The sequence below is a fragment of the Eutrigla gurnardus genome (assembly GCF_963514095.1).
Source record: "Eutrigla gurnardus genome assembly, chromosome: 16".
NCBI lineage: Eukaryota > Metazoa > Chordata > Actinopteri > Perciformes > Triglidae > Eutrigla > Eutrigla gurnardus.
The window spans coordinates 22,463,413-22,480,055 of record NC_139927.1 but is presented as its reverse complement, the minus strand read 5'-3'; the positions used below and the strand labels follow the sequence as shown (position 1 = coordinate 22,480,055).

The following is a 16,643-nucleotide window of genomic DNA, read 5'->3' as shown; positions in this document are numbered from 1 at the left end:
TTTAATGCTCAAAATCACACATTGTAAACTAAACTCCAACATTCTGTTTAATACACAAGTGGTAATATGACCTTTATAAAGGGATACTTCAGTTGAACTGTGTATGTTCTCCATAGTGTATTACCTCGAGTAGACGTCAGTCAGTACACAGTCTTGCTGTCAGACAGGGAACTGGACATATACTCTCTCCACCAGATGTAACAACAGTAAAGTTTAATTTTCACCTCAGATATTCTAAATCTAGTGTACACTGCTGTGGATAAAGGGTTTGTTCTACATCACTGTATCCTGATGGACTCCTGTCTGTTTCTACTGGAGGTACGACTCCGACTGTGGATGAATACCACAACCCCACTACTGAACCAGCCTTTTAAAAGTGATAATATCAATTCTCCAATTAGATTACACATTCTTATTATTTGTTAAGTAGAAGTAATTAATGGTTAATGGTTAAGGGATTTTAGACAGGAAGAGATGATCTGCTGAGCTAAATCAGTTTCCTCCTTTAAATCACTTCTTAAATCACACTTTATTTAGATATAATAGTTGACCCTAATTTTTGTTCAGCTCCTCCTTATTTGATCTATTTATCCAGTTGTTGTTTTTTTAGCTTGTTGCATTGTTTTATTCTCTCTCTTTTCTTTTTTTGTTTTGTTTACTTTTTCTGCTTTTCAAACTGTTGTTATAATAACTACTATTTATCTTGAGGTACTTTTCAATTTAGTTATTTGCTTTAATGTTCCAAATCACTTCATTTAATTTAGTTTCTCATTATTGTATTATGACACTGCTGTTGCTTTTTATGTTGTAAAATCGCTTACAACATCCAGTTATTAATAACTGGAGTAATGTACTTTCATGTTGGACAATGGTGGAATGAGAGAAACCAAAATGTGCAGGTAGAAATATGTTTGAACAGATTTGATACCTTTACTTCAGTATGCTGATCTTAATGAGGTGGATCACATATTCAAAACACAAGTGAACCATTGACTTGCTGCCAGCACGTTGTTTGGATGAATCATTGCTTGATCAGCATCACATTTCTGGATGAAAAACATCTGGTCAGATAAGCGCCCAGCGGCTGCCAGCTGTTTTGACAGACAGAACTCCTAAACACTCTCAGAGAGCCGATCCAAGATGACATTGCTGGGCCTCCGCGTTCAAAGCCAACCCATCATCGCAAGCATTTACTTCGTTTTGAAGGTCTGCTGGTTCCCTGATTACTGGAGGATTTCTAATTTCTCACTCTGAGTCAACACTCCCTCCCGAGCGTCCGTCTCCCTGTGGAGTTTAAGAGTTGCTCACGGCGAACATGATAAAAACAACACTTGCATGAGCGTTGAGTGCCAGACCAACATGCTGGCAAGGAGGTGTCCAATTCAGCACACACATAATACGCTGTAAACATGAGACCTGCTCTGCTCTGTCAAAAGTCATTTTACAGCAAAATGGGTATAGAACCAGTGCTATTGTCATTCTCCACTTGTCCTCAACTCTTGCAACCATCAACAGAAAAGTGGTTCTGCACCTCCATCTGCTGGAGGTTCTGCATAGTGCAGGCTCTTTTCCATTAAAAGTAGTCTGTGTTGCTTGAACGCAAACCTGTTGTGGTTCATCTCTACAACACGTTTTATGTACTGCAAAAAGTTCAATTAAAATACGCATCAAAGTATAACCCTTTAACTGTATGGAATTTGCCATTAATGGTGTGAAATTGAATGGTCTAAGTCAAATATCAGACTCCCCGATTGTTTCCCCATATTCACTGACTAAAAATCTGAATTTCCAGGACCTATAATGACCCATAAAACATGCCCCCTTTGTGTTGAGCAACAAAAAACAGCCCCAGTATTTTAAATCCATTAATCTGGATCCATGTAACCCGGTAGAGAAAATTAAAGTATGGAAAATACTAAATTTTTTTATGAATGGAAACTAAAATTAAAAAATGCGACAAACAAAATTAATTGCTATTGCATGACTTGGCCCTAAAAAATGATGTCCTCTGTCTGGAAAACCCTCCCTGATGTTAGAGAACTACTGAGCCGTGGAAACCTGCTGTCTAAAGGAGCCATGAGAGGGAAACTTCAGATGAAGGCGATGACTGACGAGAATACACATAATATTCGAAAGTTTCAAAACACAAATACTGCAGTGCAACCTCAGAAGTGCCCATGTTTGAGTCGTGTTTTGGATGAAAGAGTGCAGTGTTGAGCTTGTGGTGGGTTCTTCTGTGTGTGTGTGTGTGTGAATAGAAAAGGTGAGTTGCTCTGATGAGGAGAGCTTTAACATTCTGGGAGCGTGTCCTGACAGCAGCGCATTATCTGATGGTTGAGGAAGTTTTAGTGAAAGCACGATATGTGTGTCAGCAGTGACTGAAGGTGAAACCTCCTTAGCAACTAATGAGTCTCTGGAAACAGGAGGAACAGCTGATGGACCGTCTACACAGCATTCATGTATTCATTTACACTTTGAGTACATAAGAGCCAATGCTGCCCTCTGCTGGTGGATGTGAGAGGACGTTTAGATCGACTTGACCTTGTAAAAATGACCCTAGAAGTTCAGGTTTGTGGCGACAACGCAGTCAAGTGGTTAAAGAAAATGTTCTTTTATTTGTTCTGGACCGTCCTGTCTTTCAGTGGTTAAATACAACGTCACAAGAAGAAGCCACACCGAAGCATACAACAACTTCATCACAATTTCAACAGCTTGGTTCATTGATCCAGGGGAAGAGTGTTTTCCTCAAACGTAGAGGGTAAAGCTGAAGAGCACACTCCAAAAATGTTACATGTATTCCAAAGAAAGTGACAGATTCACCTGTCAGCTGATTAGAATTTTAGTTTCATGGCTTGATACACTTTTTTCAAGGGCAAACATTTTCCTATTAACATATGAAATCCAGTGTTTGCCCCCCATCAGCCAGGAGAGCAGCAGAGGTGAGGATTTTAAAAACTTCTAGGAAGTGATACCTAGACAGTGTTATTTGTTTTTAACCAACGGGGTTTGGAGCCCCTCGTTGGAGAAATCGGCCAACCGGATCCCATTTTTAAAATTAAATTAGAATGAAAAATTAATATATGTATTTACACAGATATCCACACATACAGAGTATACATCCACACATTGTCAGACGTGGATATGCACATACCCAGACATGCATGTTCCCACCAGAAAAAACACTTCACCTCCTCTTTGGTGGCAAAATCTCAGTCAGTTGTTCTCACGTCCCTAATCACAGTCTAAAGTCTCCAAAGTCACAGATGTGGGCAAAATGAAATGTCAACTATTATGTGCTTATGACTGGAAGCTGCAGTGCAGAGGTGCTGCACACCAACATGGGTCCTTTACTGGGTTTTATGGCAGTAGAGTTGAATCTCCCAGTCACGCTACAGGGCTGCCGTCTGAGTGTTCAGTGCTGCCCAGTAATAGTTTATATACAAAACGTCTGCGAGAGGTAAAATGTCAAAGTAAAGTTAAGCTCAAAATATAATTTTCATGCCCAGTGTATCATGTTTCCTTGTACATTTTATTCATAAAATATCATCACGCGGTTACTGTAGATGACGATTATTGTGAGTTCACGTTCAGACTCACACAACAGACAGACTGTTAAGTGCCTTTCACAGGCAATACAATGACAGTTGTTATTGTATTTCCTTTTACATTTCAGATCTGACCTGGGACCTGTGGTTCAGCTGACTGGATGCACCTTTTTGACAGGTCGAACAAGTACACTTCAAAGTGGGCTAACATGGTCTCGTTGCAGAGCACAGTTTGAACATGTTGGTGAAGAAGACAAACTGGAACTTCTTCTTGCAGTGTGAGACTCTGGAGCAGAGCTGGGACTCGTCCTATGTCAACAAATAGTGGCAGTCTGAAACCCCCTGCATACAGACAAGATTCCACAGGGTCAAGTTGCACACAACAAAATGTATTTCCTCTGAAATATAGCCACACAGACTATGATGTAACATTTTTGCAATGAGAGGTTACATTGATGATCAGCGAGCCCCGTCCAATCACACTTGGCTGTGAAAACCAGTTTGATGAAAACCCAAGTCCACTCTGCAGCTACTGAATATGCTATTTCAACATGGAAACATTGTTTGAATCGTACAGATAAACAACGTTCACAGCAGTGGCGTGACGGTATAAAAGGTGACGTGTGGTGTGTGAGCAGGGTGATGCCAGGTGATGCCAGGCGCTGTGGCGGCGGTGGTGTCCTGTGCGACGGCTCATTCCCTCAGAGTGAGTCCGCTCCGGTAGCGGCTTTGGAACGCACTCTTCATTCAAGTGCTGCGCAACTACACCACAGGCCATTGCCATGGCAACAGATTTGAAAAATACTACCAAATATGTATACAAAAATGTAAAAAAAAAAAAAAACATGAAGACACCACACCTCAGAAGGGAGGGAGAGCCGGGAGGCCGGTGCTCTGTAAGAGGCTCACGTTGAAGGTCAGTACAAATCAAAAGGTCATAATCTTGTCCTGGTTAAAGAGGATAGCCAGCTCTGGTTACTCATGACAAGTCATCACAGAGCAGACTCCATCAGAGACAAATGTATACAATGTTTACAGGATTATCCTTTTTAAGTTTTATCTCAGTTTGAAGGGAAAAAAATGCCCCAAACCAGTTAACACATAAAGTGTGTGTGTGTGTGTGTGTTAAAGGTGACTGAACCTTTAAACTGTGGATAGCCACGATTTAGAGGCTTGGTCAAATTTGAAACAGCACTATTTGAGGCATTCCTATTAATAAAACTAAAATGGACTTTCCCCAAGGCTTATTATACATTCATAATACTATGTGAGTGTGTGTGGCTGTGTTTGGATTTGAAATACCTGACACGAGATATAAATGATCTGCATGAAAGCAGAATACATATATACGTGTGTTTGTGTTTGCATGGCTCCTGTCCTCACGACTGAAGCACATTTCCGTAGGAAACAATTGCACCTCATTGGCTCAAGTCAGCCAATCACCAGTGACGGAAGCCAGAGCCCCTGGGCTCGCCCCATTGCAGAGACCAGAGTTAGTTGGGAATGTGTGTGTGTATGTGTGTGTATATGTGTGTACGTGTGTGTGTGTGTGTGTGTGTGTTTGGGGACAGTGGAAGTGCGTTCCACTTGCAGTGTCATCATGGGTGGAGGGGAGGGGATGCGGTTTCCGTGGTGATGAGAATGAGGTTTCAATAACCCGAGGATAGGAGGAGCCTAAACCTCAGCTTCTTTCAAGCAGATGCGTTCCTCTTCCTGTCAGTCACTGCTGGACTTCTTCAGGGAGAAGGCCAGAATGTTGAAGTGGTTGCTGAGCTGTTGCACCTAGCAATGGAAAACAACATTATTTTCTACTACATCCATGTATTCATTCAATGAAAAAACATTTAGTAATACAGGACCTCAACATGCAAGTCTGTCTTTTATCTCAAAGCCAACCAGGCTGCATTTCATTTGATGTCCTTCCATCTAAATCAGCAACACTAACAGCCGTCTCTTCAAGCCTCCACCAATCATTTCACTCAGCTGAATGAAATGATTGGACAGCGTTATTTATTTTCATTATTTTTATTTAACCTTTATTTTACAAGGAAAGTCGCATTGAGATTTAAAACCTCTTTTTCAAGAGAGTCCTGGCCAAGAGGCAGCAAAAGTTACAAAGTTACAATATACAGACAAATAAAACAAATAAAATGATAAAAAACAGTTACAAGTAAAGGAGGTCGTCTCGAGTGCTCTCAGCCTGGATTTAAAAGCATTCAAAGATATCAGTTCAGTTAATTTCCAATCTTTTTGTCAATCTGTCTGCGTGTTATCACCAGAGCAGAAACCCAAAGAGTTGATGATCTTGTTTGGTTAGTCAGCACAAATCTGCTGTTGTGATCTATTAATCACCTGTGATTATCACAGGTTATCTACCAGACCAGTTGCCAGGCAACCAGCGAGAATGCAGTAAGTTCCTACTTTACTCCAGGAAAGAGAATAGTTTGACACATGACACCCTGTTCAATTTCAAATTGACACTTTCACATGTCAGCTGTTGAACTGAATCTAACCAACAAGCTGTGATAGTAATTAGGTTGAGTTTGGAGACAGAGCCAAGCTAGCCATTTCCCCCTGATTCTGGTGGTTATGCTAAGCTAAGCAGGTGTAAACTTCACATTTACTTGACAAATCGATTTGATGTATGAAGTATATGACTGTTCGTACCACTGAAACACCGTAGTGTATGTGTGCTAAGATGACAGCAGCCGTCCACAGGTAGAGCAGCCGGGTCTCGTTGGCGACCGCCCCGCTCACCGCTGACATCACCACCAGGGTCATGGGCAGCAGCAGCCAGCTCAGTGCCTGGCAGCGTGTGTTACTCATCTGACACACGATCAGCTTACACTGCAAAACAAAGTCATTCACATGAAGAAACGTTCATTTCCACCTGAATATGCACATCTATGTACATCTTTAGCTTCACTAAATGAAATGAAATGAAATCAAAATCAAACTTTATTTATAGAGCACTTTTCATACACTGGGTGTGCAGCACAAAGTGGAAGCGCTGTCGTTGGGGCCATCCACGCTGGGAGGAGTCACAGGCTGTGCCATGGGGGGCACCAGTGCCCAGGCCCTCCGACCCTGACAGACAACAGCTGGTCGGGCCGAAGGGACCCAAGGACAGCACCCCCAGCAGCAGCCTGGACTCTGCTCCCAGCATGGAGGACCCCCCTGAGGAAACTCTGGAGTTAAACCTTAAAAACTAAAGACATAAGATAGGATAAAAACCTTGACAAAAGATAAATAAATGGAGTGAACGGTTAAAAGGATAAGAATACGTAAGATAATAAATAAAATAAAATTGTACCTATAATTGTAAATAAAACAAATACAATTCAGGGTCCGACGTTAAGGTTTTTTCCTACTTGCCCGTCGGGCAAGTACTTTTCAAATCTACTTGCCCTGCCTAAATTCTTACTTGCCCTGCCTAAGAGGTTCTTTTTGTGGCGCCGCGGTGTTGTGCAAATTTTCTTCAAGACTTATATCTTACTAAAATCCATTATCTGTTGACTGTAGACGACACTACACAACACTTCTTCTGTCAGAAAGCTGTTTTTATTTTTCATTTGTCATTACATTTCATATGAAACTTCTCCCTGCTCTCTTCCAACCAATGAAAGAAATGTTGTGACATTGTATCTTGACCCGACGTCCACTCCATTTGTCGTCTGGAGATTTAGAAGAGATGCATACTGCGTGAACGGCTGCTCCGTTTTGGCGACATGATAAGCTGTCGTTAGACATTTTTTTATCTGGTTGTGGCTCTCCAGGTAGAGTCTTTGGACACAACGGTCCATCGGTCCGGGAACATTTCGGTGTTTTTTAGCCTGTACGCAGGCCAGGTGAGGAAGTGACTTGCTATGGCTGTCTAAATTTTGTTTGCGATAGCTGTCGTTCCCGCGGAAGTGAAACAACGTCACCGTACGTCTGCGTCGGTACGTCAGCACAGAGGCTCGTACAGACACACCAACTCCGGCAGCAGACGTCAAGTCAACGGATCCCATTCATTGTCTATGTAGAGCAGGAGCTCCGCATGATGGATACGGCACGTCGAATTGACGGCCCTGTCGCCGTACGTGAATTTGCATAAAGTTCGATGGATTGAACTTTATGCAAATGCCGTCCGTCCAACGCAGTGCCGCCGGCTCCAGAAACTTCGTTCAAACTATCAAACTAGGCAGTGTTGATCAAATATGAATCCAGATTCTGTTACTGCACTACACATTTCCCGCCTCAAATGTTTTCAGAAACATGCTTTAGCGTGTAGTTTAACTGTAAAATGAGATCGTTTGTGGCCCGGCCGCCATGTTGGAAACGGCAGAGCAAAACTCAAGTCCCGCCCACTTCGCAGGACGTCTATCCAATTGATCCAACTTGAACACAGAACTGCCCACTCGCGGGTGCGTTCGACCGTCCGTTGCGTCGCTGCCGGAGTTGGTGTGTCTGTACCATAGCCAATCGAAGCACACACACAAAAAAAAAAAGAAAAAAAGCAGCACACTGCAACTGCCGCCTCCACAGCAGCAGACAGATGATACGAATTTGTCGGAGTTTGTGCTTGCCCGACCGGGCAAGTCTGAACAGGTTCTACCTGCCCGCCGGTTATTTTTACTTGCCCCGGGCAATCGGGCAACCGTTATTGTCGAACCCTGCAATTATTTAAGATTAGTATTGTCTTAAAAAGCAAGCTAGAAGGAACAACATACAATATGATAGAACCACATAAGAATGGAATAAAAATGTAAATATTAGTTAAAAGCCTGATTAAAAAAGGTGTGTCTTTAACTTGCCTTTAAAAATGTCAACAGTCTCTGCAGACCTTAGGTTCTCCGGCAGGCTGTTCCACAGGTGGGGGCCGTAGTGGCTAAATGCTACCTCACCGTGGGTTTTAGTTCTTGGTTTTGGTATGGATAAAAGGCTAGTGCCGGAGGACCTCAAGGTCCGCGAGGGTTGATATGGTAAAAGCAGTTCAGATAAGTAAGAGGGCGCAAGGCCATTAAGACATTTAAAAATCAGTAAAAGAACCTTAAAATCGAAATGATTAAGTTACTTAAGTAAGTTCATATAGATCTACTGATACTGGTCAGCTGGTTGTACCGAGAGTCAAGTCTAAGCAGGGTGAAATGGCATTAACAGAAATTAAATCTGCCCTGACTGTAGCTTCTTTCAAAAAGACATTGAAAACCCACCTATTTTCTATTGCTTTTAATTAATCTTGTCCTTTTTAAGTTTTGTTTTATTCTCTTCTTACATGAACCTTTTTGTTTTGTTTCTGTAGGTGTTATTGTTATTAAAATTATTATTATTGTTTTATTTGATCTAAATTTGATTACATTTTATTTATTTTTTTAAAGCACTATGAATGACAACAGTGTATGATATTGCGCGATATAAATACATTTGACTTTTGACTTTGTGCAGAATATGTGTCAAATTAATTGACTCAGCTCAAATTAATTGCGAAACATTACTGAAAAAAATTTAATCTTGAAGCCAAAAACGTTAAATTCCCAGTCGGCAACATTTTTTTGATCATATTCACCGAAGCCGACACTATGCTCCATTAGAACAACATAAATCGTCCAGTTTTAGAAAAAAAGTGCGCCTCTACGTGCACGTAGAGCCTGCATAGAGCTCCTATTCCCTTGGGTCGTACCACTATCACAGGGGGGGGACTGAGGGAAGTAGCAACAATCTTCCAATTCCTTGGTTAAAAACCAAAACGAGGAGGTCCAAAACAACCAAGGAAAAGAAAACACCGGTGGAAAAGAAGGAAAAAAAGAAAGATGGCGATGGTGCCCGTGATAAAACCAGAGTCAACATCGGACCCACGTTTCAAAGGTGGCGTGATCTAAGATCTGAGTGCCCTCGATCCGCCGGACTTGCCGACTGGGACTTTAAGTGTGCCTTAACACCTTTGTGTGACTGATTCCCATTACAAGTCATTTGGGGTTTGGGCCCTGTTTGTGTGCTGCTGGGGCTTGGCGCTCCTCTGGGCCCACCCCTCGTGGGGGGTGGTGGGCCTCGGCTTCCCCATCTCTGCCACCGTGTGGGGCGGTTTGGAGAGCTATCGGTGGACCTCCTGCATGGGGCTTGGGTGGTGCCCCTGTCATTGTAGGTCCCAGTCGGGACGCTGGTGATCTTGTGGGGATCCATCCATGACGCCTACCTGTCATCCTGTGTCTCACCGCATATACCCCTAGGATCTTGGAGGGGGGTTGGGTGGGACCCTACACTTTTCTGTCTTCACTTTACCTTCCTTGCCCAGTTGCCTCGCACAATGAGAAAATACAATTCCAAGTATGCAACAGGAGGAGTGTTTTAGACTCCTCCCTTGCAGAGCAAAATCCCTGCAACAACAGTGCATGTGGTGTTTTCATACTACTTGCCTCAATTGTCGGACGGGACAGGAAATTCTGATCTACATGGACAGGTAGCCAATGAAAGTAAGCTAAAACTGCTGCAAGAGGCCTTTTTCACAGCTGGGTCAACATATATGTACTTAATAACATGAATGGCCCTGTTCCATTCTGTGGAATTTAAACTACTGTAAGAAATATTGAACTTCTAAACATAAGTGTGATAGTCTTGTAACTGCTTAACGTGGTGGTATCTGTAGCTCAAAGTTAGAAGATATGTCAAAGTTAGCAGGAATGTCCTGAAACAGCAGCACATTTTGGTATTCAAGTAAGACACTCACCGTGACATTTGCAAAGGCCGTCCCCACCATGAGGTAGTAGATCCTGGGCTGCAGCTCCAGGATGTTGGATGGAGAGAAGACCACCCAAACGGTGGACAGGACGAAGAGGAGGACGGGAGAAAGGAAGGGCAAGAAGGCTTCATACAGGCTGCTGTGCTTCAGAGTGTTACCACGGTGACCTCTGCAAAACCACAGATCAGAGCGCTGTGAAGTTATTGTGCTCCAATCGAATAAAACATGAAGACACCACTAGACTTACTTCAAGACATTGTAGAGGCTCATGGGCAAGGTCACAGTGAAGGAACAGGCTGGAAATCAAACACAGTCATTATTGGTGGCGTTTCTGATGAGATGGGAAACAGTTGGCATGGTGCTGTGTTCATTAGTCAGCAGTCTGACACAGTACAGTGTTCAAAGTATCAAAGTTACAGTCGCCTCAGATGACCGCAGCCAATGGTAGAGCTGCAGCAGTATAGAAATGTCCTCATCGCAGTGCCACCTTGTGGTTAGTGGTAATACTGCAACCAAACCACCTTGTGTTTCATTTCTACCTGCGTGGATGAGGTTGTCTGTCTGTCTGTCTGTCTGTCTGTCTGTCTGTACCCACCCAGGTTGACAAAGAAACTACTGGCCCAATGTTCATGAAAAGTTGTGGAAGGGTGCAGCATTGGCCAAGGACCCAGTGGATCTGAATCACGGAGGGATCTACCAAGTCTGTATCACTTTTGTTCAAATTTGAAACAACTGAAATTAATTGACCCTGAAAATCATCTTCTTCTAGTGTAATCTATGTGAAAAGTGTCTTGTTCTGTTATGAAAAGACAAATGAATGGACATACCTGGGGGGGTTTGGCTCAGGAGGTAGAGCGGGTTGGCTGGCAACCGCAAAATTGCCGGTTCGAATCCCCGGCTCCTTCTAGCTGAGTGCCTGGTGTCCTGAGCAAGACACCTAACCCTAATTGCTCCTGACGAGCTGGCTGTCGCCCTGTGTGGTTGACTCCGCCGTCGGTGTGTGAATGTGTGTATGAATGGGTGAATGTCAGTCATACTCTGAGTGGCCTTCTATTTCCTTTATTCCACGTTACTTGCTCCCTTTTAATTTTGTAGCCTATATTTTCTAGCTCTATTGTTCACTTCTCTGCCATGATAGCAAGATAGACAGCTTATTCAAGTTTTCAAGTAATTTATGATAAACCTATATCGTCCCAACACTACTCAAGAGTGACCGAACACAACTTACCAATGATCATAAAGGTGAAAAGGTCTCTGTAGAGGAAGCGCCACAGGATTGGCAGGTACCACGTTTCCACGCCGACCACAGCAGTGACCAAATAAACGAGGGAGATGGTCTGGAAGGATATTAGACACAAAACGTCTGCTTGTCAACCTGCTACCTCCTGTGTCTGTGTGCGTGCATGCGCTTGTTTGTGCGCATGTGTGTGTGTGTGTGTGAGCATGTGTGTGTGTGTGTCCTCACCACTTGGCTGATGTCGTATCCCCAGGGTAGAAACAAGATGCCAGTGTTGTATTTCTCCCAGTGAGATAGAATGAAGGAGAACAGCACCACCCACAGGATGTAATAGAGTGTTGCCACGCCCACGCCACTTTCACCACGGCCAAATATCGAGTACACGGTGGCCACGAAGAAGATGCAGGCCCAACTGTCCAAGCCGTGGTCAAACAGCTCCCCTAATGGTGTGGAGGAATTGGTGCGACGTGCCTGTTTACCATCAACACCATCTATACCCACCAATAAGACAAAAGACACGGTCAGTCAGTTGGTCAAGGACAGTTCATGTTTATACAGCAACACAGCAACACAGGTTCACCTGCTTCCCGAACACACAAGCCACCGATCTGCCATGGACATTCACTTCATTTTACTGGTTCACAAAATGGTCAGCAAGATTTGAACGGACTTCAGCGTAGTTCACATGTCTGTATACAAACACCTCAGTCTCAGGTTACCTCAGCAACTGAGCCAGAGTTTAAGTTACCTCAGCAACTGAGCCAGAGTTTAAGTTACCTCAGCAACAGAGTCAGAGTTTAAGTTACCACAGTAACTGAGCCAGAGTTTAAGTTACCAAAATAACTGAGCCAGAGTTTAAGTTACCACAGTAACTGAGCCAGAGTTTTTCTGTACCACAGTAACTGAGCCAGAGTTTAAGTTACCACAGTAACTGGGCCAGAGTTTACATTACCACAGTAACTGAGCCAGAGTTTACGTTACCACAGTAACTGCGCCAGAGTTTAAGTTACCAAAATAACTGAGCCAGAGTTTAAGTTACCACAGTAACTGCGCCAGAGTTTAAGTTACCAAAATAACTGAGCCAGAGTTTAAGTTACCACAGTAACTGAGCCAGAGTTTAAGTTACCACAGTAACTGAGCCAGACTTTACGTTACCACAGTAACTGCGCCAGAGTTTAAGTTACCAAAATAACTGAGCCAGAGTTTAAGTTACCAAAATAACTGAGCCAGAGTTTAAGTGACCACAATATCTGAGCCAGAGTTTAAGTTAGGGATGTCCCGATCCAGCTTTTTGCACTTCCAATCCGATACCGATATTGTAGCTTTTAGTATCGGCCGATACCGGCCGATCCAAGCATGTATTAAAGATTAGAGATATTTACTTATTTTGTTGTCAGACTCGTGTTGAAAAGGGTTTTACTCTTAAGAACAACTAGCCAACTTAATTAGGTTAGTTTGAATAATCCACAATGGTTGGTAATGAGAAGCTGACCTGTTTATTCTTAACAGGGTTAAATAAACACAAAATAGACAAAATAATAAATAGTCAATTAACCACACAAACTGAATTGGCATCAGTGCTCTGCTCTTGAACAACAAGAGTGTAAACCAAGGCTTAAAAAGCCATAAGTGCAAATATTGTAAACTGTATAAAAAAAGCAAAACACACAGAAAACCTGAGTAGAAAATAGTCAAATTACCACACCAGCACGCTTGACTTTATTGTGGCAAGTATTGCACTCCACCTCTTCGTCTTTTTCGTCTTTTAGGGTAAAATATCCCACACAGCTGACATTTTTATTGATAACTTTAAATTCTTAGTGGGACATGCACAGACAAGTCCGTCTTGTCGTTGTTTAGGGGATGCTGGACAGGTCGCTAGGTGTGCGCTAGGTGTGTTGGAAAACGCGGACCGGATTTTGGGGAAAAAACTGAAAAAAAACTGCAATGGATTACCTACATTGGTGCGCTGGAAAACACGGACCGGAGTTTTGAAAAAAAAAAAAAAAACTGGATCGGGAGTCCGGATCAGGATTTTCCCGTGCAGGCCAATCCGATATCGATATGCATTTTTTTGCTAATATCGGCGGCCGATCCGATCCAAATATCGGATCGGGACATCCCTAGTTTAAGTCACCAAAATAACTGAGCCAGAGTTTAAGTGACCACAATAACTGAGCCAGAGTTTAAGTGACCACAATAACTGAGCCAGAGTTTAAGTGACCACAGTAACTGAGCCAGAGTTTAAGTTACCTCAGCAACAAAGCAAGAGTTTAATGTAAGTTTAATGAGTATTCTGAGTTCATGAATTTTCACTGAAGCCAGGATTACAGATTTCTCTTAAACAGTCAAAAAAGGTAATGATGCAAAATTAAATATATTCATAAGAGGTGCCGTATATTCTAGCAGAAGACATATGGTACTGGTTATAAACAGAGTGGTAAAGAATACATTCCATGAAGAAGAATTCCCCCCCCCGTGCCTCTCCACAGTCAGAAAGAACAACAAACAGGGATGCGGACTCACCGAGTGTATAAGCCAAGAAGTTGAAGATCCCTGCAGCAACCCAGACCCAACTAGGCACGTGTTCATGTCCTGCAGCTGAGACACAAATAAAGCAATGATATGTAGCACGACACACCGACACACACACATAAACAGAGGACCTGGGGGCCAGCCATCAGACAAACTGACCTCAAACTGAAGCCAGGTTGTTCCCGGCTAAGAATCTAAAGAAATCTCTAAACGATCTCAGGGTGTAACGGTACACATATTGGTGTTGAAGGTTTTCAGTACAGGACGTACCGTATGAGACATCCGGTCGGGACGCCGTGACCCAGACTTGTCTTCCTGTCTACTACTCTCACAGAGTGAATGACTCAATGATAGTCAGCTGTAACATGATGTTGGCTCGCTGGGTTTATCGAGCTCAATGGACAACGATTTGCATCAAACAGTATGCCGACATTTTCAAACTAAATTAACAAAAAATAAGTTATTGTCTGCATTTTCTTTGTTTTCCCTATTGCATCGGAAACATACCAAACCGGGACTCAAAAACCCATATCGAACCGGGACCCAAAAACCCATATTGAACCGGGACCCAAAAACCCATATCGAACCAGGACCCAAAAACCTGTATCAAACCAGGACCCAAAAACCTGTATCGAACCAGGACCCAAAAACCCCTTGTCTAATCAAATCTGATTGGTTGAGCCTTGCTTATTTGTCTTTAATAAACTAACCCATCAACATACAAGCTTCTGGTGTATTCAGCACCTTCTAGATCAGTGGATGGAATCAAATAGCACCATACAGTTTCTAAAATGAACAGTAGTATGGAGGACTTACCCGAGGCAGTGAAGTCAAAATCATAGAAGGCCAACATGAGGAAGTTTAACACGAGGAACATAAAGCCTGTGAATGTAATGAGGTTGGGAGCCAACCATGTCGGTAGAAACTGTTGAGAGCAGAGAAAAAAGGAGAGCAACTGTAAATGATGGCGTCACATTACTAGAATCATCTTACCACAATACTGACATTGATGAAATAACTGGAGTAATTATTGTTGTCACACTTAATGGACATAGGCAGAGATGCTTTTAGGACGGGGATATGAATTGTGTAAAACTAATATCAGGTCACAGTCAAACACAGGTCCTTAACATACTGTTCACAAGGAATCCAGAGGAACTGGCATGCATTCTATCAGATACATGACTGCATTCAAAAGATAAGGGTGCCTCCATAGAGCACAACACGTTGTTCCAATCAGAGACTGCTGTGTTCACAAAAGGGAGGACGAGATGGCTGATGAAGCTGCATTGTTACTGTATCACAGCAGACGCTTGGAAACCTCATTAGTGATGTATGCCCACCCACACACACACACACACACACACACACACACACACACACACACACACACACACAGCTGAACAGGTCTTTCTCACCTTCACCACAAAGTTCCAGAAAGGGTGCATGATGTAGACTGACAGGGGATTTGAGTCCACGGCGCTGTACTGCAAAGAGACACAATTCAGTCAAGACTTCATAATCACAACCCGTTCTCTGGTTGTGTGTCTTACATTGGCCTCACCTGTAACTTCACCACACAGATCAAAACAAACGTGCCACAACTGTGTGTGTGCTACAGTGCAATGATTGTGTTTGTGTGTGTTTGTTTTGGTCGGCTTTCTGATTAAGAATAAATGTCGCCTCTCTGATGACAATCTGCTTCGAGCAGCGTTTTCTGTGATGCATTTCAATTGTATAGATTTAGATCTCAATCTCACACTGGGATCTGCATGTCCAGGGGCCCGTTTCAGAAAGCAGGTTCAACCAACTCTGAACCTAACCCTGAACTCTGAACCTAACCCTGAACTCTGAGATGGGCAACTCTGAGTTTTAACAGTAATTTTCTTCTAAGTAATCAAAATCCTCTCCTGACGTAAAGCTGCTAGAATCACTTTTATTTCCATAATCGATTAGGGTGAAGAGGAAAGGACGCTCATTTTTTTCCAGAGTTGGTTCAGATTCCTGAAAAAGGCAGAGACATGTACGAGAAACTCAGGGTTTGCTGAAGAAAACCTGCCAGCGAGCAGGTTAGGTTCACAGAGTATGTTACTATGGTTGGTAACTGACCTAAAGGTTGAGTTCAATCTCTTTCTGGAACGGTAAACTCAGAGTATCCCTCTCCTCAGGGTTAACAAAGTCAGAGTTAACAAAGTCAGAGTTTCAGGAAAGCCTGCTTTCTGGAACGGGCCCCAGGTGCCTAAAACAGGTTTAATTACTCATGTCTGACTGCACGTGCTGTTAATACTACAACATGCACATGGCACTCCTTCTCATGTGTACACAAACTCACGCTGGGTCTGCACAATGAACCATCAACATTTTTTTTTTTTATTAATAACTTCAGATAACAGGCTTTTTGCCAATAACTCAAACACTTCATTTAGAATGTCCACTGTGGGTAAAGACAGTCGTGATGTTGAGTAATGTCAATGTAATTTATTGCCACCTCATATGAAAAAACATAGCAAAATCCTGTAGAAATGAGACATATTGAAGACATTAAGGTAAAAGGTCCTTTCACCGGCAGTCTCTCGTTAAATGTGACAGATGGTAGCATGAAAGTCAT

At 42.8% G+C, this 16,643-nt stretch overlaps 1 protein-coding gene across 1 annotated transcript in view; it reads right to left on the bottom strand.

The window, feature by feature from the left end:
* Nucleotides 1-2,595: 2,595 nt before the first annotated feature.
* The window catches only part of selenoi (selenoprotein I), a 16,298-nt gene continuing 2,250 nt past the window's right edge, over nucleotides 2,596-16,643 (bottom strand). Inside the window, exons 2-10 of the mRNA XM_084031093.1 lie at nucleotides 15,454-15,522; nucleotides 14,852-14,960; nucleotides 14,027-14,101; nucleotides 11,729-11,991; nucleotides 11,492-11,600; nucleotides 10,511-10,559; nucleotides 10,252-10,432; nucleotides 6,213-6,392; nucleotides 2,596-5,327 (exon numbers count right to left, since the gene is read on the bottom strand). Of these exons, the coding sequence (XP_083887219.1) occupies nucleotides 5,220-5,327; nucleotides 6,213-6,392; nucleotides 10,252-10,432; nucleotides 10,511-10,559; nucleotides 11,492-11,600; nucleotides 11,729-11,991; nucleotides 14,027-14,101; nucleotides 14,852-14,960; nucleotides 15,454-15,522 (1,143 nt within the window). The 3' untranslated portion in view covers nucleotides 2,596-5,219. The remainder of the gene's footprint in view (nucleotides 5,328-6,212; nucleotides 6,393-10,251; nucleotides 10,433-10,510; nucleotides 10,560-11,491; nucleotides 11,601-11,728; nucleotides 11,992-14,026; nucleotides 14,102-14,851; nucleotides 14,961-15,453; nucleotides 15,523-16,643) is intronic.